Below are 25,195 nucleotides of genomic sequence, written 5' to 3'. Positions count from 1 at the left end.
AGTTATACATGATATAGAAATTATTAGAAACTCAGGCAACAATAAATTTGAAGTATTAAGAAATGTTGCTTGCACACATGAAACAGGCCTTAAGGGCTTTCACAAAATAATATCAGTCATTTAGGAAATGGTATTAAAAATAAGAAATTAAATACTCTACAATGAATAGGCCTTAAGGGCACTCAACAAAATTATATCACCCCAACAGATGCACTCTTCCTAACCTAACTTAAACACTACTCTGGGGAACAAAGGTTATACCTGAGATCAGAATTATGGAGAAAATTTAGATGCATTAAAAGAATCAAACCCCAGTATCACTCTGGTTCCACTTAATGACACAAACATTCAAAAAACACTACTATCAAAATTATTTAAGAAATATTAAACTACACACGTCAGATAATATCAGTCTGAGAAATGGTATTAACTACACCCGTAATAAGGGAGATAAAATGTTCCTCTAGGTATCTCCTAGAGTCCTAGACTCACGGTCTCAGTGTGTGACCATTAATTTACTCAGATAGCCTCAGTGTACTCCCAGTGCGTCCATGGGCAGGAAGAGAGAACGCCAGCAGGTGTCTATGGCCAGTAGGTAACACTTCTAGCTGACCGAGGACACGTGGTGTTGTGCACCCGAGTGGTAAGAACTGATCACCCACTGCTGATGCTGGTCCCGTGTCGTTTAGTTGTCGGGAGCACTCGTTCACTCAAGAGATCCTTTGCTACCCCGCTAAACAGTGACAGGCCTACACTGATCGGTCCAATGGCGACAATCGCCACCCTCAATCATCAACGGCAGTCTCAAACGGCAGTCAATCTCTCGCAGTCAACTCCGGTCAACTCCGGTCAAGTGGGTTCTGACGGAAACCCTGAAATGAACTCACTGTTAGCTCTAGTTTACTTTACCACTGCCCTATCTAACCCTGTCTGAGATCGAATGAGACTTACTTGTTATACTGCAATAGTGCAACACAGGTGACTAGGCCACGTGACTATTTCTGTGACGGCGCAGGGGCGCTTCCCGTGACTGAGGGGCTAGCCAGCGTCGCGTCTCCTCTCAAGGCGTTAAGCAGGCCTCACCGTGACATATTTCCGCCTAACTAACTCAGCAGGACACCCGTAACATTATTCAGACTGATAAACGATCTATAATAATTTCAAATTCAATAGTCCCTTAACTTCATAGATTGCATCATTATTAATTCGGTAAATTACATTTAATATCATATAGGCTAGTTCCACCATCTCTCGCTATGAGCAGGAAGCGCTCTTCCCTCCATAGGCATGAGCGGCTCAGTGTTGCTAATGGCGGGGCATTCAGAAATTACTCCTGAAATTTCTGAATATATATATATATATATATATATATATATATATATATATATATATATATATATACTCTATATACACACACCTAGACCCCGACTTACGACGGGGTTAGGGACCCAAATCAGGTCGTAAAGTCCGACATAGATAAAAAAAAAAATAAAAAATAAAAAAAAATTCAAAAAAAAAAAAATTTTTTTTTCAAAATTTAAAAATCTACAATGAGGGAAATACAGTACACTAAACGTAAAATAATGAGGAATGGATACAGTACAGTAAAAGTAATAAATAATGAGGAATGGATACAGTGTGACTGAGCACTACCTTAATGTAGTCAACTGAATGCACACAGAGCCCCATAATTTTCTATTTACAGGATACATGGAGACTATAATTGGAAGAAGCAGAAGAGGAGACAGGACGTTGGGTCATCAATGTCGCTTCCTTCAGACGGAGTTTATGCAGGGTAACTTGCTGGTTGAAGGTGGATCATCTTGAGGAGTGAAGAGGCAGCACTGGTGGGGCATGAGGAGCCAGTACTGGGGACTTCTTGAAATAGGTGTCCAATTTAGACTGCACAGTTTGCTTTTTCTTTTCATTATAAATTTCTCTGTAATAAGCAAGTGCATCTTAGATCATTCTGTCAACTTTGGCATAACGCTCATAATTTTGATCCATGTCATCAAACATTTGCATTGCTTTATTAATTGTAGCAAATGCCTCTGCCATATGTTTCACTGAAAACTTTTGGGGGTGCAGGCTCTTCTACATTTGTCTCTCTTCTTCCTCTGCAACTTTCTGTGCATCTAGTTCAATAAGATCCACCGTTACTGAGCTCTTCTGCTACACTTTCAACCAACTGTCAACATCTTCAGTATCAATTTCTAACTCCAGCTGTTTACTAAGTCCACTATCTTGTTACTAATATCCAAAATAACTTCACTTTCATTAAATCCTGAAACTGTTCACATATCTTTTCAAGGATTTTCTTCCATATTATTCATACAATGTTTTGTAACCTGATCCATGCTGCACTAATGTTCTTTATACATGACAAAATGTTGACCTCCTTCCAAAAAAAACAATACGGCGTTTCACCTTCAGTAGCAGCAACAGCCTGGGCGAAGGTCGTGCATAAATAATACGCTTTAAAGGCAGCAATAGCACCTTGATCCATGGGTTGGATGACAGAGGTAGTGTTAGGTGGAATGTACACTACCTTAACATCAGGGTGCGTGTCGTCCAGGTGTGGTGGGTGTCCCGGAGCATTATCCAAAATCAGTAAAATCTTGAATGGAATCCTTTGTTGCAGACAATACTCCTTGGCTCGTGGAATGAAACAAGTCATGAACCAATCCTCAAACAGTACTAGGGTCATCCAGGCTTTCTTGTTACTGCGATAAAACACTGGCAGTGTGTGCTTGCTGACATATTTAAAAGCCCTGGGGTTCTCTGAATGATAGATCATGAAGGGCTTTAGCTTGAAACCAGCAACATTCCCCCCCAACAGAAGTGTAATTCTGCCTTTGAATGCCTTGAATCCGGGCATTGTTTTTGCCTCTTTGTGGATGTATTTCCGCTCAGGCATGCGTTTCCACAATAATCCAGTCTCATCCACATTGAATATTTGCTCAGGCAAATAATTCCCTTCCACAATCACATCATCTAACTCCTCCTTAAAAGCTTCGGCAGCAACAACATCGGCACCAGCTGCCTCTCCACTCACCTTACCATTGTGTAGACTGTAGCGTTTTTTAAATCTATCAAACCACCCACGACTTCCTGTAAAGGTTTGATCACATTCATCTCCTGCCTGCTCCTTCAGGCTTTGGAACAGGCTTCTTGCTTTAGCCTGTATGGTCAGAACGCTTAAGGGTACACGCTTCTGTATCTGGTCTTCTATCCATATCACCAATAATTTTTCCATATCATGGATAGGACCTTGTCTTTTCTTTGATATTATAGTTCCCTTTATAGGTGTTGTTCCTTTCACTACTTCACGAATACGTTCCTTGTCCTTCAGAATAGGGGATATAGTCGAGTGTGAGAAACCTAGGTCGCGTGAGATCGTTGCTACTGTTTTTCCATTCTCATACTGTGTTATTATCTTCAGTTTCATCTCAAAAGTAATTGCCTGTCTCCTTTTCCTTGGAGTACCACCAGCACTCTCACTTTTACGCTTTCCAGTCATTATAAAGTCAATTAAATACAATAATAACGAAAGTTCACAGCGCGATCAGTATAGGATACGATAGCCAAACACAAACAAAGCGCTCCACTGAGTGAGTGCAGCCACGAGGCGACCCAAGACACCCCTCCCTCTCGCCCGGGACGGAAACGTTTCGGTATAGAAAATGCGCGCGTCATTTGAAAAAATTTTTGGTCACGGCGGTCGCAGTCGTATGTCCCGTATGGACGTACGGTCAAAGCAGGTCGTAAGTACCATTGGACGTAAGTCCGTATAGTCGTAAGTCGGGGTTTAGGTGTATGTATGTATATATATATATATATATATATATATATATATATATATATATATATATATATATATATATATATGTATATATATATATATATAACTGAATATACTATGTACAAAAAATGAATGTTCAATGAATTATTTATGGTGCATTAGGGTACTGGCCACTTCAGACACAAAGATGGGCTAGAAATAGCCTTGTTATCTACCCCTACATCTCACCCTGAACCAGAGGGAAGCGTCTTGGTAAATAACATTTGTTTGCTTATTTTTCATTTACTTGAAATAGATTTACCGAATTATTTGTTTATTTATTTATTTATAATATACAGTTTTACCCCGCCTAACGCGGTTTCACTTAACGCGTTTTCGCATATACGCGGTGCCTTGCCAAAGCTGAACTTTCACTTAACGCGGATTTTTTCCACATATACGCGGTGAGTGTCCGAGACGCTATTTTTAGATTTGCCCCACCCGCCACCCTGCCTGACTGCCTGTTTTAGCTCATAAAATTCATACAAATTACCAGGCCAGAATATAATTTACATTGCTGGAATTCTTATAATTTGGTGATCATTTTGAATATAAACATCATATATTTTGCTTTAAACTTACAATTTTTAGATAAAAATTTTTCTCTAGGTAACTATGGTATCTTTTGTGCAAAATATATGACATTTATATTCAAAATATTCCTGGTCTTACAAGGAATCCAGCAATGTCAATTATATTATCCTAACTTTAGTTTGAGGTATTATTTATTAAAATTTAGTGGTTATCCCACACATCTCCTTGGGACGGTTGGTGGGGGGTGGGGGGAGGGAGGGACCAACCGACCATCTGTTACCCTGTGAAGAATTATTATTTTTTTTTATTAACTGAAGATATTTGTTTTAGCTCATAAAATTCATACAAATTACCCGGTCAGAATATAATTTACATTGCTGGAATTCTTATAATTTGGTGATCATTTTGAATATAAACATCATATATTTTGCTTTAAACTTACAATTTTTAGATAAAAATTTTTCTCTAGGTAACTATGGTATCTTTTGTCCAAAATATATGACATTTATATTCAAAATATTCCTGGTCTTACAAGGAATCCAGCAATGTCAATTATATTATCCTAACTTTAGTTTGAGGTATTATTTATTAAAATTTAGTGGTTATCCCACACATCTCCTTGGGACGGTTGGTGGGGGGTGGGGGGGAGGAGGGGACCGACCGACCATCTGTTACCCTGTGAATAATTATTATTTTTTATTAACTGAAGATATTTGTTTTAGCTCATAAAATTCATACAAATTACCCGGTCAGAATATAATTTACATTGCTGGAATTCTTATAATTTGGTGATCATTTTGAATATAAACATCATATATTTTGCTTTAAACTTACAATTTTTAGATAAAATTTTTTCTCTAGGTAACTATGGTATCTTTTGTCCAAAATATATGACATTTATATTCAAAATATTCCTGGTCTTACAAGGAATCCAGCAATGTCAATTATATTATCCTAACTTTAATCTGAGGTATTATTTAATACTAAATGTTAAAAACTCTGGAAGGGAGGATTGGTGGGGGGTGGGGGGGAGGGTTGGGACTGACCGCGCGGTTGGAAGAGGGGGGGAGGCAAGGTGGGGTACTTTGATTGACAGATAGTGTCGTGAAGATTATTTTTTTTTTATTAACTGAAGATATTTGTTTTAGCTCATAAAATTCATACAAATTACCGGGTCAGAATATAATTTCCATTGCTGGAATTCTTATAATTTGGTGATCATTTTGAATATAAACATCATATATTTTGCTTTAAACTTACAATTTTTAGATAAAAATTTTTCTCTAGGTAACTATGTTATCTTTTGTGCAAAATATATGACATTTATATTCAAAATATTCCTGGTCTTACAAGGAATCCAGCAATGTCAATTATATTTTCCTAACTTTAGTTTGAGGTTATCCCACACATCTCCTTGGGACGGTTGGTGGGGGGTGGGGGGGGGAGGGAGGGACCGACCGACCATCTGTTAGCCGGCTGTGTAGTGTGAGAGGGGGAGGGAGTCGAGTCCATTATTTGAATGGACATTAACTTGGCGACTGTATTTCTCTATTTCTCTTAAGTATTAACTGTGTGCATGTACCATCATAAAATTAAGATGTTATTTTTACTACAACATAGGTATGTGCCTTCAAAAAGTGGAGTTTGGGGGTCGGGCCGGTTTCTATTGGAATTAATCCCATATGTTCTGTTGTTCACTGAACGCGGATTTCACTTAACGCGGGAACCTCTGGGTTCAATTGACCGCGTTAAGTGGGGTACAACTGTACTGTAATATATTAAACACACTGTAATTATTTTCTTTAATTTATAAACTTGTTTTGCGACAAAGGAATGTTCTCCAGTAGTGTTTCATTAGGATTTGAGTGAAAAAATATTCCGTACTTACTACATACATTTATTACACGAACATATTTATATATACTGTATGTATACATATATACACATGCACACATTTAATTTACTAAGTCACAATATTTTAAAAGCAAATTACCCGACAAGTTAAAAATGTTATTAGCACATGATTATTACTGACGTCATCATGTATTAAAAACCTTCAAAATCCACATCATCAACATCTGATATCATAAGTTCTTCAAGTACATCCTGAGATACATTTATGGCTGCTTCATCATAAGGATCAAACTCCAAATCAGATGACGTGGCTTCGGCTTCTGTTTCATCCTCGTCCTCCCACAACATCATATCCTCCATACCATCCATTGAATTAGATATTCTGCACTTTTTAAAAGACTTGATAACTGTTTCCACATTAATATCATTCCATGCCTTGATAACAAAATCACACAGTACATCCAGTTCGGGAGCACGCATATTCCCACCTTTCGTGTAAGACTTTTTGCCGCTGATCATCCACTTGTTCCATTGTTCACGAACGCGGTCCTTGAATGGTTTGTTTAGACAAACATCAAGTGGTTGTACAACTGAAGTTAATCCACCAGGAATAACTGCAATGTCACTTGTTCCTCGCCATGCTGGTTTTTGTTCCCTCTGTTAAATGACTCGCGAACATATCCCATACTAAGAGGCTACGCTGTTTTCGAAAGCCACCAGGTCGCCTACACCATATATGATCAATCCATAACTTTATTCCTTGTTCGTCCATCCACCCTTTCTCGTTGGCGTGAACAAAAACTCCAGCCGGGAACTTGATTTTGGGCATTGCAGTTTGATTGTTGGTCAGTGTTGAACGTAGAAATTGTGTTTCAGTGATGAAAGCGGTGTCTGTACTAACTGTTATAACTTAACATGTCTTTTAACTTACATCCTCCTCCCTGTCCTAATCCTCACCTCACCCTCCTTACCCTTCCTCCCATCCCTGCCCCGCCCCGGCCTGGCCCGATCAACCACGCCTCGGCTCCTCCCCACTACACTTAACTACGCCTCACCCGCCCTGCCTCACTCGCTCCGCCTCACCCGCTCCGCCTCCACCCGCCTCGCACCGTCCAGTGTGACCACCAATCCCCATATGTTTTGTCCCGTGAGTTATGCTTCGAAATCGGTGGTTAGTGTTACTTAATATTGCGATAATTACAGAGCTTCACTCAATGTGTTTTATGCTAGTATGATTTGTAATGTACTCTTTGACGCTTAGTGATAAATAATATTCAATGTAGTGAGCAGAGCTTCACTCCCCGACCCAGCCTAATGAGAATATTGTCGTGACGGAAACTATAGTTGCCAAACATTGACGTAACGTATAAAGTAAATATTTGTTTTTCTTTACGGATACACTTCCAACTAATCCATCATCCCTTTCGGATTGTGTATATATATATATATATATATATATATATATATATATATATATATATATATATATATATATATATATATATATATATATATATTAAATGAATTATTTATGGTGCATTAGGGTACCGGTACTGGTCACTTCAGACACAAAGACGGGCTATAAATAGCCCATCTCCCCCTCTTCTTACAGCTGCCAATGGGAAGCGTCTTGGTAATTAAATTTGATGTTTATTTTTATTGTCTAATTTATAATGTATCAAAGTAATATTACTAAAAATTGTGTAGGTAGTAGGCAGCTACCAAACAGGTAGATACTACCGCCTGGGAAGATATTGGAAGCATAATGTGTTGTCTAATGGTAGACCCTGCTGCCATATGGCATCACGAAAATTGTGACCAAGTCCCAGGTTCAGCGCTGACCTGACTTTCTGCCTCATTTACACACAATTGCAGTTTGAATTGTTCCTCTAACTTTGACAACACAACATACATACAGTATATTATTTCTCACTTTTGATCTTTTTTTTACTTTTTGTATTTATTTATGGTTAGTTACTTAAAATAAGGCCAATTCACTTCAAGTAATGGCATCAAATGTTACCAGCTGGTGTAGTGTAAACACTAGTGACGTCACTTAAGCGTCTGTATTTAACTGTCAGTAGCTTCAAGAATTAATTGCAGTCATTTACTGAATATTCCTTGTAAAAAAATAAATTTTAAATTAATTATTTATAGGAGAAGTATTATTATCAGTAAATATACCGATATGCATTACTGACCACCTCCACGGCTAAAAATAGCCCAATCTCGCGGTCACTTTCCCTTTCTTGTCTCCTCACTGGCAAATGGGGGGGGCGTGGGGAGGGGTGTGTGATGATAGCTGTGTTTATTACAGGGGTATAATTCTCTTTTACGGTATGTTAGACAGGTTTATAATACATTTTTATTATTTTAATATACCGGTAATCTTAATTTGAATCCAGCTTGCCAAACGTAAGTTTCAGTATAAAATAATTAGTGGTAAGACCTTGTGAGTGGCTTACGATGTTTCCATCACCACTCTTGACACACTAAACCACAATATTTAAGAGGTAAGAATTTTATACTTGGTGGTATAGACGACCCCTTAACTTTGGGCAGATTTTTTTAATGTTCAAATTCCGTCTTATAAGCCGAGATATACGGTACTTATATTGTTCCATTTATTAATATTAAATAACATTACAGGTACTTCAAACAACCATATTAATTTTTTTTACATTAATTTTACTACAGCTACAATCAGGGTCTTATTTTCTTCAGTTTTATATGTAGAACTAATCAGTCACTGGTTTTGTAAGCTTTAACAAAAACAATGCCGGCAGCCGTCTCATCTCCTCGTGTGTTTTAATATTCCACGTATTGTTAATAAATTGTATTTTTAATTTTGCACACACAAACATTAATTCAATAAAAACAAATTCAGAAACATTAATTAAAATATATATGAACAGTAAATAAGTGTTGCTTTCATATTCTTATGTAAAGTAATGACGATATGTTTTCACGTGTGCGCACTTACATACTCAATCTCTCTTTTTTTCTTTACCATTATCGTTAGCTACTTCTATTGTTCCATTTATTAACATTAAATAACATTACTTAAAACAACCATATTAATTTTACTACAGCTACAACCAGGTCTTATTTTCTTCAGTTTTATATGCAGAACCAGTCAGTCACTGGTTTTGTAATCAATGAAAACAATGCTGTCTCATTTCCTCGTGTTTTAATATTCTACGTATTATTAATGAATTGTATTGCTCATTTTACACACACAAACATTAATTCAATCAAAAAGACTTTCAGTAATAAACAATAATGAATCTTTTGTACATAAGAGAAATGACGCTGTTTACACGATTGTGCTCGTCGTCTGAACGTTGGTGGGCCGTTCAAACCTGTCGAAATTCGAGTTTCCGCCGTCAAAAGTTTTAAATGTGTTTTTTTTTTGTGTTCAAATAGAGAACTTCGAATTAAAATCTCGCGAATTTTGAGAAGCTACTGTACGACATTTAACCCTTCAATATATCTTCAAAGAGACCATGAAGCAGAGAATGTGGTGCTAGTGCTTCCAAGCGTAAGCACAAGTCACAATCTATCCAGGAAAAGGGAAACAACGGAGCACCTCAGCTTTCGTCTTTATTCAAGACATACATATATATTGTAATGCCTTCTTCATGTTTCATAATAATTTCTCCACTGTATATTATCATTATGTGAACTAAATATCAGAATGACCAATAATTTTAATGTAAAAATGCAAAAGTATTTAAGAGACCAACAAACTGGATGTTCACTCCGCTGTAAACAAAGTTAAACTGAGAAGCGTTGGTGGGTGATTCAATCATTTGATTGGCACACAATAACTGTTCCTTGGACTGTATATATTATCAATGTGTTAACTAAATTAGAATTACCAATAATTTTAATATAAAAAAATTAAAAAATATTCAAGAGCACAACTTTCTTGATATTTACTCAACTGGAAACGAATGTAAACATAGAACCAATTACTGTATTGGCGGACTAGTCGATCAGCTGATGCGCACAACAAAGAGTGTTTCTCGTAAGGCGTTCGATAATCGAAGTTGTGTTCGTTAATGGAATTGAAAATCCTTATGGGAGCTAATTCATTAACCTAATTTTTTTATGGTAATTGGACCGTTCGTCAATCGAGGGACCACTATATTTACACAGTCTCTCTTCGATTTACGACGGGGTTCCGTCCCGACGACCAGGTCGTAAGTCGAAAATGCAAAAATAAAACATAGAAAATCTAAAATAGGTGTCTCGTTTTCTTTTCAGCACCACAAAACTCAATTTTAAGCTTGCCAGCTAATTTAAAGGAATTACAAACTGTCCATGCTAATATAATATTAACATTGCTTTTGGTGGGATATAAATTTTTTTAAGTTGGACCGCAGAAAAATACCTAAATCGTAATGCAGCCCATGACTGAGGAAAGGTTGTCCATGCCTGCTGTAGAGTAAAGTCAAAATACAGAACTGTAGTAATATTGTTGTTATTGTTCTCAGATCAAGGATCCAAGGAAGCTGAAGAAGATGAAGAAGAAGCAGTTGAGATACATACAAACAAGAGATACCAGTGAACTTATGCAACCAAAATAAAAGAGTGGATGATACAGGTACCTCCCTGTGTTGGATACCGGCCAATAAAAATTAAAATCTCATTAATTTCAATAAAGGGAACTTGAGAAGACCTACATACTTTCTCTAACCTGTAGAAGATTTAGTACTGTACACCGGGCTGGTTATTACTGTATTGAAAAAATATCAGACGAGGTTTTAATAGCCATGCCTTATAAATATACATCCTGTGAAAGAAATTTGACCATACAGTAAGTCCCCGTTGAATGTTAATATGTTTTATTGTTTTTATCTACATTATTTTCATGTGTTGCAATTGTTTTGTCACAGAGCTTAGTACAGTATATTATTCTATCACAGAGCTTAGTACAGCAACGCATCCCCCCTTATTACATTAATTTATATGGGAAAATAATTTCGATGAACGTAGTCCACCTAACGAAAGTGTGGAACCTAACCCTTTCGTTCAACGGGGACTTGCTGTACCTTAATTTCAAATAATATATACTGTACCTGTATTAAACAGTATTACAGTTACCAAACCAGCTGTTGAATTTAGGGACCTCATACACAATGGGCTAGTAGACTATCTCCACTAACCCCTTCACTATGGGGACACCACTTTTAATATTTGATTTGGCTAATGTCAGATGAGTTTATTGAACCCATTCTACAGTACAGGTAGTTCTGCTATAACGCGATAATTGTGTTCTTGTAAAATATCGTGTTATAGAAAATCGCGTAATAGAAATAACAGGGCTTATGGAGAAAATAGGGTTAGGTGCAGATTACTCGAAATCGAAAAAATTTAGTAGTTAGCCTAACACAAAGGATAGCACAGTCTAAATAAATGTTACATTCATATCTAATAATGAAATCATACAGTAAATGTAACACTTTACTTGATGGGGGAGAAGGGTGATTTTGAGGTTGATAAAATCGAGCTTCTCTTCAAGTGTTATATCCTTTCTTTTACGATCATCACCGGGAATTCTATCACCAGAACGCTTCTTGTTGATATTCTTCTTTACTATATTCACAGTTAATACTGTACCACAAAATTGGAGAAATAGTAAGCGTTATAGCAAACAAGCGTTCGCGTTATACAAATATCGTTCCTAATTCATAAATCGCGTTAGAGCAAATTCGCGTTATCAAAACACGCGTTATAGCAGAAATCACTGTACCTGTATTTTATTTACTATACTTAAAATGATCACAATACTGTCCAATATTTCATTCATTAAATACCTCAAGAACTTCTAAAATTCCATTCTCTACTTTTTATGCATGACTGCATTACTTACGTCTTAAAAAAATTGGTCGTTTCTTCCAAGATTTTTGGTCTTTTTTTTTTAATAAGTTTGATCTTTCTGCCTTTAACATGCCTGGAAGTGGGTCTTTCTTCATTAATAGAAATCTGTGCCATGTGTATGATGGAGTCTCTTCAGTGTAATTTTCTGTTCAGTGTTAGTGGTAGGATAAGGGAGGTTGCTCCATATGCTCTGTACACACACTGGCCATATTCTTAGTCTGAGTATTGCCTCATCATACAGAGAAGTGAGTTCCTTACTGTATTAGATGTACCGGGTATAATTAAATCCCTGAATGAGATGTTTTTGTTTTCATGAACTCTCCAAGGTGTTAGACACTTTAAAAAGAGTTGATGTTATTTTAAATCCCCCAAGAGTTTGAAGGTACACTTGGTGGTGAAAACTGGTCATGGGATGCAGATATCCATATAAAAGCCCAAAGACTCTACACAACTCTGCAGTCATTTGAGTTCATAATTACTTTTTGTGTTGCTAAAAAAAAAAATGGAATCTGTCTGCCCAATGTGCTGCCAAATTTCAGTAAACCCTTGATAACTCGGAATGGCAGTAAAATATTAAAAGTAGATTGTTTTTTACATAAATTTTAAAATTCGAAGTTATGATGAGTTAATCTCAAAATGGTGTAATTCAACACGCAGGCAGGATGGATGGGTGGTTATGCCGCTCTACTTATTTTCTTTATTTTTACTAATTGTGCAAAGTACTATTCAACTGTCAAAGATAAGGTTTCTGCACCATCACAAGGCCTAATAGGAGGGGTATGATGTTGAAATCCCTGAGTTTTCAAGAAAAGAAGAAAGTCTTGGAGATGGTGGATGCTGGGGCATCCATGCATAAGGTATGTGAAAAATAACATTTAAGAGAATATGTAACCAAGTTAATCTTCAGTTGGTGCTGTAAGTGCTTACAATGAGCCTCCCACCACCTGAGACACCTACCACATGGTGCCAGAAGCTTGACTTATCCTCATCCTTCACCTGCAGTGCTGGTAAGTGTTAATTTTTTTTGCAAGTTTTCTGATTATGGTAGGTTATTTTGGACTAAAAGCTGGGTATTGTGGTGGGACAAAAGACCAGGAGGAAAGTGCCTTGATAACTTAGAATGGTTAGTGCCCCATAAACGTATTCTGATTTATGAAGGGTTTATGGTAAACATGAGGCATATGAAATAATGGACACTACTACTGAACAGATCAAGGAACTAAAACAGTACAGTAGGCCCTTCAAATTCGCGGGGGGTTAAGTTCTCAAAATGGCCGCGAATTTCCTAATCCGTGAATAACATTTGCTGACCGGTCCCCTAACCCCTGGTTAGCAGGGGGTACATTTTTACTTGTGTACAAAGAAATGTATATTCCTTTTATGTGTTTGCCTTTAGGACAATTATTTCTTTTACCTGTATTATATACATGTGTCTGTGTGTGTAAACACACATACATATAAATAATAATGGGAAAATCCTCTCACAAATAATCAGAAACAAATAAGGCTCTCCGAGTCTGAAGGGGGTGAAGCGACACCCTGGCCAAAATGTGTTTTTTGATGGATATCAATATTTTCATCCTTCCTCTACATGGTGGAGTTAGGTGTAACCCTCTAGCTAGAATACCGATATGGTAGAAAGTCCTTCATAAATAAGGTGTGGTTTTGTCTCAGGCCTGGAGCTACGTATCTGACTGTGCACTCAGTTCCAGAAAGTGGCAACATCCCATTCAGAGCGAGAGGAGCACGAGCCAATGACAGCGCGCTTCCCTCGGACCATACCCCCCGAGGCAACCAATCACAATGGAAATCCCCTTGCTACGTCACAGCTCCTTGGCCAAGCCACATTCCCAGATACTGTCTCCTTAGTTTTCTGTGTGTATTTTAGCATCAGGAGGTTAAGTGTACGTTCTACTGCTATTTCTTATAACTTTTCAGCTTAACATTGGCGTTACAGTAGAACGTCGATTTAAAGCGATAAAATTTTTAGATTATTGATTTAAAGCGACACCCACAATTAAGGACAATGTTTATAATTTAAAGCGAATCTTTCCTATTTTGCGCGAGTCAAGCTGGCGCATCATATTTTAAAATTCGCGCCTAATGTTTCTCTGGGCACGCTACACTGTCCTAAGGGCAAAGCTGTACTGTACATGTACTCAAAATAATGTACTAAGTGATTACTAAAATTTTTGTCTAGTGGAAAGTATAGCATATTTATATTCAAATTAATCACTATCTTATAAGAATTCCAGCAATGTAAATTATATTCTCCCTGGTCACGTCTGTGACATTTTATAAACATAAAACAAAAACTCAATCTAAAGGACAAATAAGCAAATAAATACTTCACTAGACCTTGGTGCCAACTGTCAAACATTGTCACTGTCACCTACCCTCCCTCCTTCCCTACCTCCCTACCCCCCTCCCAGCCAGGGTTTGGTGGTTTACAGTAGGCTTTTAAGTTTTTATCTCATGTAATATCACAGACTAAATTTAGGAGAATATAATTTGCATTGCTGGAATCTTTTCAAGGCAACGAATAATTTGTATATAAATGTCATATATTTTGCACAAGAGATAAAAATTTTAACCCTTTCATAAAATTAGTTAGAACTAAAATTTGTATGTCTCATGCGAGCTATAGCACTGTCTTATAAGAATTCCAGCAATGTTAATTATAATCCCAGGTCAGTTTAGTGACATTTTATAAGAGAAAAACTTAAAAGTCACTCTTAAGGACAGACCTTGGCATCAACTGTCAAACATATCACCTCATCTCCCCCCCCCCATCTTCCCAGCCAGTAAACAGACCAATCCCATCCCTTAATTTTAGCTGTGTTGACTTATGAGTGTTTCTTTTAACAAAATCTACAAAAAAATGTTTTGTTTATACCAGGAGATGGGCTGAGGTGCCTCTGGGTAGACTCTCAGTCTTTTTAGTATTTTGTGTTTCTCACAAATACCAAACTAAATAATTCCATTGAAACAACACTTCAATTTAGTGCGAATTCAGTTTAAAGCGACCTCTCTTGGAACGTATCTCGCAGTATATCGACGTTCTACTGTACAGTGATCCCTCGGTTAACGAAATTTCGGTTAACGAACTGCCTTCCATAAGAATCTTCAATTCGGTTAACGAATTTCTTACGAACCGACATCAACATGTTTTCGCTTGCACTGGCCGGGCAACCAGCTTTAGTGTCAGTCCGCCAATACATTAATCGGTTCTAGGGCTTAAATTCCTTACTATTTTAGTAAATATCAAGAAGTTTATACTATTCAATAATTTTAAAAGTTTAATATTCAATTTTTTAGTCATTTTAACAATTATTGAACATAATTGAAGGTAAAGTGACTAGTTTAATGCGCGGCATCCAGCCTCTTAACACAGCAAACAGGCGTTAGTTTCTCTCTGTTTTCACTGGAGGTAACATCTTGCTTGAGACTCTCTTCAACTAAACGCTTTTTTTCTGTGTTTCCAAGCAAATTATTGGTCATTTTAAAATATATTTTACATATTGACAATATACAATGCAGTGCAGTGTTGATTTAAAGAAAATAATCTTGAAATACACCAAGAGAACTAAAATTTTATGGGTGAAATGGTGCCATGGGGTGACTTCTCTTCCACCCCAATGCTTTCTCCTCCACCCCCATTCTAATTCCCATCATCATCATCATCATCCAGGAGCCTTCTACATACACACCTCAAAGTAAGTGAACTTTTCTACCATTTTTGTTGAATTTAGGTAATTTTCGGTGAGCTGGAACCAATTGCCCAAAAACCCATTGAAACAATTGTTTCGGTTAACGAACAACCTGCTGGAACGGATTGAGTTCGTTAACCGAGGGACCACTGTATTCGTGTTCCACTGGTGTGAGAAGTGCTGTGTAATATCTGCCCGATATTAGAGCAAGACGAGTGAGGCCAGGCCTTCTGGTGTGGGTTCAGGAGCCCACTATTTCTGAGCGTGTGTTTGACACCAGTGTTCACGTGGACACCCCAGTAATGCTCGGTGATTGTGATTTTGGTGTTGAATTTAGTGTTGATTATGGTGGTACAGGTGCTACAAGCAATGGTGCAGGTGATGTGCCTGAGAATGTTGGTGATGAGCTACTTGATGATGTTGGGGAGCCTGGTGGTGGTGGAGCACCACGTAATGCAGATTGCAGGGGTCAGGAACGTACCCCCTAAGGCCCTATAGAGAAAAAGGCAGGATGAGAGAGCATAGGGTTGAGCTTGAAATAGATGAAAATGAGTACTGTACAGTAAAGCCTCCAATAACAACGGTTCGACCAACAACTTTTCATATTTAAAACCCTAGTTAATTTAGGACCCAATTCAATTTACGTCCTTATTTCATTCATATTTACGACCAAAATAGAATAAAAATAAAATACAATTACATTTTCATATAAATAATAACTTAATCCCAATATGTATTATAAAAAAAAATTACTGAAAAAAAAATGAAGAGCACCTTGCGCAAAGAAGCTGCTTTGCTAATGAGTGGTAAACAACAGTCGGAGCTTGGCGGACCTTTTGTTTTCATGTATCTGGAACATGAACTGGAGAAAAATTTTCTCAGGTTTCTTACAGCAGTTTTGCATCCCTATTCAACATGAGTAAGAGAGCAAGTGATGGTAGTGTTGTTTCAAAAGCTAATAGAAGGTGTCTAAGATTAGCCGAGAAACTAGATGTGTTAAAACGATATGAAAAAGGTGAGAGGTCTGTGGATATTATAAGCAGCAAGCAATGAACATAACAGAAAAAAGCATTAAATTTAAATAATTGCAAATGACCTCTACATAAAGATGTATAATGAGAAAAGAAAGCAGCTGTGCAAGGTTCTTTCGACAGCTTTATTATTCGAAGGCCTGAACCATCAACTTCAGCTACACCATCAAATTCAGCATCATAAGCAGCTTCAACTTCAGGTTCAGTAACAGTTTCAGCAACAGCTTTATGGAAAGCTACAGCTTCGTAAATATTATTTAAAACATATATGAACAGTAAATAAGTGTTGCTTTCATATTCATATGTAGAGAAATTACGATATGTTTTCACTTGTACGCACTTACTGTTCACATGTTGGCGTTCCCAATCGTCTCGCCTTATTTCTTTACCATTAGTGGTTAGCTACTTCTAGTGTTCCATTTACTAACATTAAATAGCATTACTTAAAACACATACATGAATAAAAAAAAATTAAATTAAGTTCATTACAGCTACAACCAGGGTCTTATTTTCTTCAGTTTCTTTTGTAGAACCATCATCACTCACGAAAACAATGCCATCTTGTCTCCTCTTGTGTGTTTTAATATGCTACGTATTATTAATGAATTGCATTGTTCATTTCAAATATATAAACATTAATTCAATCAAATACTTATTCAGTAATAAACAATAATGAATCTTTTGTACATATTCTTAAGATAAATGACTATCCTTCCTTGAGTGCGCGCATATACATTGGGTGTAAACACTGACAACAATGTTGTCTCTCATCCTCTTGTGTATTTTAATATTCTACGTATTAATGAATTGTATTGTTCATTTCGCATATACAGTGGGGTATGCTATAATGAACGGATCCTACTACGAATATTCCTATAACGAACGGTTTTACCTATAAAATTGAGAATGCTATAACGAACGCAACTCCTACAACGAACGCGGATGAATACCGGACTATTTCGCCTGGCGCATGAATATTGTTGTACCGCGACCCACAACAAGAGCGTCAGGCGCCATCTTTGTCTCATTGTGTAGCCAGTGCACCACTGTTATTGTTGAAATTTCGTCTTTTGATGTGGAAATTCGCATTATTTGTATAACTATTTTGTTATACAAGTATACAATTGTAACAATGAGTCATCCAAAGCAAGTGAGAAAGCTAATAACCCTTGAAACTAAGAAAGAAATTATAAAGAAACGTGAGAATGGAAGAAGCATTGCGAAACTTAGTGATGAATATGGGATGGCTAAATCGACTATATGTACGATTTTGAAGAATAAAGAGGAGTTAAAAACTGTGCAAGTGGCTAAGGGAATCTTTAGACTTAGCAAAGCAAGGTGTAATGTGATTGAAGAGATGGAAAATATACTCTTAGTGTGGATAAAGGAGAAAGAAATGGCAGGTGGTAACATTAGTGAAGCTATAATTTGTGAGAAGGCTAAACAATTGTTTGAGGACCTTAAAGCCAAGACTCCCAGTGGAAGTGATAGTGATGTGCCAGTGTTTAGGGGTACCTGCATGCTGAATAACACTAAGGTAAGATAAAGTACCGTATTTTTTACATTTTCCACAGAATTTTTTCAGTGTTAAGCGGTTGTATTTGGGGGCCTGGAACGGATTAATCCTATAACGAACGAATGCTATAACGAACGAGGTTCTGGAACCAATTACGTTCGTTATAGCATACCCCTATATATATATATATATATATATATATATTAGGGTGGTCCAAAATATCACATATTTGTATACGTTTTCTCCACAAGGTTTATTTTTGTCCATTAGGTACAAAATGCATCCCAGAAAAAAATTGGATCATTTAAAGCATATTTAGAGGTCAATCCAATGTCCTCTTTTTTTCCATTTAGTACGTAATAAGGATTTTTCGGGGCTAGATAAACACATTATAAACACATTGTCTTTATTCAGCAAAATATACTATTTAGATTGATAATGAAATAATTGTAGAACTGATGAAATATAAATGAAATAAGTAACTTCATCTGATTAATGGTAACCCTTGTCTGTGTTTCCTGTTTCAACCTGTCATTGTCAGTCCCTATGACTCAATACTTGACTCTTTGCCCTTTCCAAATAGGCAACTAGGCTATATACATTGAAATATACCCAATATAATGTGTTGTGTATATTAAGACTGTATCATGCGGACAAGAAAATTCAGTCCTACACTACAAGTATAATATGCAAAATGGATTGACCTCTAAATGTTAATGAATATGGATAAAATTTTACAGACCTTATCTATGAACCAAATGGACAATTTTAAGGCTTGTGGAGGCAATATATTACTAATTATATTTTTTACCATATAGTTTTGGACCACCCTAATATATATATATGTAATAATATATATAATAACCAATATATATATATATATATATATATATATATATATATATATACTATACTATATATACATATATATATATATATATATATATATATATATATATATATATATATATATATATATATATATATATATATATATATATATATATATATATATATATATATATATATATATATACATACATACATACTTACATATATATACAGTATATATATATACAGTCAACCCTCACTTTACGCGGTTAATGTAACCCACAGGGTACCGCGGAAAGTGAGAAACGCGTAAAGCGAATAACATAACATATGGGATTAAATGAAATAGAGACCAGCTGACCCCCAAACTCCACTTTTTCCAACACAATACCTATGTTCTAGTAAAAATAACATCTTAATTTTATGATGGTACATGCACACAATTAATACTTAAGAGAAATAGAGAAATACAGTCGCCAAGTTAATGTCCATTCAAATAATGGACTCAACTCCCTCCCCCTCTTCTCACACTACACTCACTGGCTCTTCCCTCTCTGAGAAATTTTGGGGGGAAAACCAGGTATAGTAATAAATAATACCTCAAACTAAAGTTAGGATAATATAATTGACATTGCTGGATTCCTTGTAAGACCAGGAATATTTTGAATATAAATGTCATATATTTTGCACAAAAGATAACACATTTACTGAGAGTAAACATTATATCTAAAATTTGTATGTCTAATGCAAAATCTATGATGTTTATATTCAAAATATTCATCAAATTGTAAGAATTCCAGCAATGGAAATTATAATCTGGCCGGGTAATTTGTATGAATTTTATGAACTAAAACAAATATCTTCAGTTAATAAAAAAAAAAAAATTCTTCACGACACTATCTGTCAATCAAAGTACCCCACCTTGCCTCCCCCCCTCTTCCAACCGCGCCAGATGGTTGGTCCGTCCCAGCCCTCCCCCCCCCACCCACCATCAACCCTCCCTTCAAGGGACAGGTTGGGTGAAAAAACTAGATTTTAACATTTAGTATTAAATAATACCTCAGATTAAGTTAGGATAATATAATTGACATTGCTGGATTCCTTGTAAAACCAGGAACATTTTGAATATAATTGTCATATATTTTGCACAAAATATAACATATTTACTCAGAGTAAACATTATATCTAAAATTTGTATGTTTAATGCAAAATATATGATGTATATATTCAAAATGATCATCAAATTGTATGAATTCCAGCAATGTAAATTATATTCTGGCCGGGTAATTTGTATGAATTTTATGAGCTAAAACAAATATCTTCAGTTAATAAAAAAAAAAATATTCTTCACAGGTGGTCGGTCGCCGGTCCCTCCCTCCCCACCAACCCTCCCTACCAGATAAATGTGTGGGAATACCAGACTGTTTACCTTTTTAGTAATAAATAATAAATCAGACTAAAGTTAGGATAATATAATTGACATTGCTGGATTCCTTGTAAGACCAGGAATATTTTGAAAATAAATGTCATATATTTTGCATAAAAGATAACATATTTACTCAGAGTAAACATTATATCTAAAATTTGTATGTCTAATGCAAAATCTATGATGTTTATATTCAAAATGATCATCAAATTGTAAGAATTCCAGCAATGTAAATTATATTCTGGCCGGATAATTTGTATGAATTTTATGAGCTAAATAAAAAAATTATACTTCACCCGCGTAAAGGGGTACACACACCGCGGAATGTGAGCATCCTGGCTTCCGGCAGGGCACCATGTAAACGTGAAAATGCGGAATGTGGGACCGCGTAAAGTGAGGGTTGATTGTACAGTGAACCCTCGCTTTACGCAGTCAGTTGAACCCACGGAGGCTCGCGTAAAGTGAGAAACGTGTAAAGTGAACAACATAAAATATGGGATTAATTGAAATAGAGACGACACCCAAACTCCACTTTTTCCCAACACATACCTATGCTCTAGTAAAATTAACATCTAAATTTTATGAAGGTACATACACAATTAATATTTAAGAGAAATAAGAAATACAGTCGCTAAGTTAATGTCCATTCAATTAATGGACTCAACCCCCTCTTCTCACACTCGCTGGCTCCTCCCTCTGAGAAATGTTTGAGGAAAACACTACATTTTAAGGTATAGTAATAAATAATACCTCAAACTAAAGTTAGGATAACATAATTGACATTGCTGGATCCCTCGCAAGACCAGGATATTTGGAATATACATGTCATATATTTTTGCACAAAAGATAACATATTTGCTCTGATAACAAAATACTTACATTAGATCTAAAATTTGTATGTTTAATCAAAATCTAGATATTTTATATTCCAAATGATCATCAGATTATAAATTCCAGCAATGTAAAATATTTCTGGCTGGTAATTTGTATAAATTTTATGAGCTAAAATAAATATCTTCAATAAATAAAAAAATATACTTCTCCCAAACACTATCTGTCAATCAAATACCCCACCTCTTCCCACGATCGCTGGAAGTCCCTCCCTCCCTCCCTCCCTCCATACCCCCCCCCCCCACCTTCCCTCCCTACCAGAGAAATGTTTGGGAGAAAACAGTATATTTACATTTTTAGTAATAAATAATACCTCAGAGTAAGTTAGGATAATATAATTGACATTGCTGGATTCCTTGCAAGACCAGGAAAATTTTGCATATATACGACATATATTTTGCACAAAAGATAACATATTTGCTCTGAGTAAACAAAATACTAGCATTAGATCTAAAATTTGTATGTCTAATGCAAAATCTATGATGTTTATATTAAAAAATGATCATCAAATTGTAAGAATTCCAGCCATGTAAATTATATTCTGTCTGGTAATTTGTATGAATTTTATGAGCTAAATAAATTTTTTACTTCTTACGTATATGAGTAGATGCACAGCGAAAGTGGGAATTCAGTTCTGGCAGGGTGCCTCGTAAATGTAGAAACGTGTAAAAAACCAGCGTAAATATTTATATATATATATATATATATATATATATATATATATATATATATATATATATATATATATATATATATATATATATATATATATATATATATATTATATATATATATATATATATTATATATATATATATATATATATATATATATATATATATATATATTAATATATATATATATATATATAATATATATATTTATATATAATATATATATTATATATATAATAATATATATATCTATATAATATATATAATATATATATATATATAATAATAATATATTATATATATATATATTAATAATATATAATATTAATATATATATATATATATAATATATATATATATATATATTATATATATATATATATATTAATATATATATATATTATATATATATAGTATATATATAATATATATTATATATGTAAAAATATATATATATATAATAATATATATATAGTATAAACATATATATATATATATATATATATATATATATATTATATATATATAATATATATATATATATATATATATATATATTATATAATATATATATATATATATATATATATATATATATATATATATATATATATATATATATATATATATATATATATATATTATATATATATATATATATATATATTATATATATATATATATATATATTATATATATATATATATATAATATATATATATATATATATATATATATATATATATACATATACATATATATATATACAGTATTACCCCCTAGCGGTTTCCTTAGTTTATCATATATGCGTTGCCTCGCCAGAGCTGTTTCACTCCATTTTTCACATATCGCGGTGAGTGTCGACTTGAGGCGCTATTTTTAGATTTGCCCCACCGCCACCCTGCCTGACTGCCTGTTTTGGCTCATAAAATTCATACAAATTACCGGCCAGAATACCAAATTTACATTGCTGGAATTCTTATAATTTGGTGATCATTTTGAATATAAACATCATATATTTTGCATTGAACATACAAATTTTAGATAAAAATTTTCTCAAGAGTAACTATGTTATCTTTTGTGCAAAATATATGACATTTATATTCAAAATATTCCCTAATCTTACAAAGGAATCCAGCAATGTCAATTATATTATCCTAACTTTAGTTTGAGGTATTATTTATTAAAATTTAGTGGTTATCCACATCTCCTTGGGACGGTTGGTGGGGTTGGGGGGAGGAGGGAGGGACCGACCGACCATCTGTTACCCGTGAAGAATTATTTTTTATTAACTGAAGATATTTGTTTTGCTTCAAAATTCATACAAATTCCGGTCTGAATATAATTACATTGCTGGAATACTATAATTTGATGATCATTTTGAATATAAACATCCATATATTTTGCATTAGACATACAAATTTTAGATAAAAATTTTCTCAAATTAACTATATTATCTTTTTGTGCAAATATATGACATTTATATTCAAAATATTCCTAGTCTTACAAGGAATCCAGCAATGTCAATTATATTATCTAACTTTAATCTGAGGTATTTAATACTAAATGTTAAAACCCTGGAAGGGAGGATTAGTGGGGTTGGGGGGAGGTTGGGACTGACCCAGCGGTTGGAAGAGGGGGAGGCAAGGTGGGGTACTTTGATTGACAGATAGTGTCGTGAATTATTCTTTTTTTATTAACTGAAGATATTTGTTTAGCTCATAAATTCATACAAATTACCAGTCAGAATATAATTTACATTGCTGGAATTCTTATAATTTGGTGATCATTTTGAATATAAACATCATATATTTTCAAATTAAACATACAAATTAGATAAAAATTTTTCTCTAGGTAACTATGTTATCTTTTGTGCAAAATATATGACATTTATATTCAAAATATTCCTGGTCTTACAAGGAATCCAGCAATGTCAATTATTATCCTAACAGTTGGTATTATTTATTAAAATTTAGTGGTTTTCCCCAAAATTTCTCAGAGAGGAAGAGCCAGCAGTGTAGTGTGAGAGGGGAGGTCGAGTCCATTATTTGAATGGACATTAACTTGGCGACTGTATTTCTCTTTTCTCTTAAGTATTAATTGTGTGCATGTACCATCATAAAATTAAGATGTTATTTTTACTAACATAGGTATGTGCCTTCAAAAGTGGAGTTTGAGGGTCGGGCGGTTTCTATTGAGATTAATCCCATATGTTCTGTTTGTTCACTTAACGCGGATTTCATAACACGGGACCCTCTGGGTTCTATTGACCGCGTTAAGTGGGTTATAACTGTATATATATATATTTCATTAGCCAATAAACACGCGGACTTCTACATACAATCAACACCTCAACCCGCCCACGATCGAACCCATGGCCCAAGGCCCATGACTATGACCAGGAATGCTAAAGCCTGGACCATCCTGGTGGTCAGCGGTTAGCTTCCCGGTCAATCATGGGCTCGTGGGCATGAATTTCAACAGTTGATTGATATATATATATATATATATATATATATATATATATATATATATATATATATATATATATATATATATATATATATATATATATATATATATACATACACAGGTGACCCTAGGTTAACGAACTCAGTTCCAGAAGTAGTTAGATTGTTAACCGAAAAGTTCGTTAACCGAAACCATTGTTTCAATGGGTTTTTGGGTAATTGGTTCCAGCTCACCAAAAATTTCCTAAATTCAACAAAAATGGTAGAAAAGTTCACTTACTTTGAGGTGTGTATGTAGAAGGCTCCTGGATGATGATGATGATGTGATTTAGAATGGGGGTGGAGGAGAAGTCACCCTATGGCGCCATTTCACCCATAAAATTTTAGCTCTCTTGGTGTAATTCAATGATTATTTTCTTTAAATCAACACTGCACTGCATTATATATTGTCAATATGTAAAATATATTTCAAAATGACCAATAATTTGCTTGGAAACAGAAAAAAAGCGTTTAGTTGAAGAGAGTCTCAA

At 34.9% G+C, this 25,195-nt stretch overlaps 1 protein-coding gene across 1 annotated transcript in view; it reads left to right on the top strand.

The window, feature by feature from the left end:
* The window catches only part of LOC121879197 (rho GTPase-activating protein gacHH-like), a 39,452-nt gene extending 28,540 nt beyond the window's left edge, over positions 1-10,912 (top strand). Inside the window, exon 3 of the mRNA XM_042385796.1 lies at positions 10,729-10,912. Within this exon, the coding sequence (XP_042241730.1) occupies positions 10,729-10,821 (93 nt within the window). The 3' untranslated portion in view covers positions 10,822-10,912. The remainder of the gene's footprint in view (positions 1-10,728) is intronic.
* The last annotated feature ends 14,283 nt before the right edge of the window (positions 10,913-25,195 follow it).

The sequence above is a fragment of the Homarus americanus genome, unplaced genomic scaffold (genome assembly GCF_018991925.1).
Source record: "Homarus americanus isolate GMGI-L3 unplaced genomic scaffold, GMGI_Hamer_2.0 scaffold33256, whole genome shotgun sequence".
Taxonomy (NCBI): Eukaryota; Metazoa; Arthropoda; class Malacostraca; order Decapoda; family Nephropidae; genus Homarus; species Homarus americanus.
Note: the sequence above shows the minus strand (reverse complement) of the source record. Positions and strands in the feature narration are given on the sequence as shown.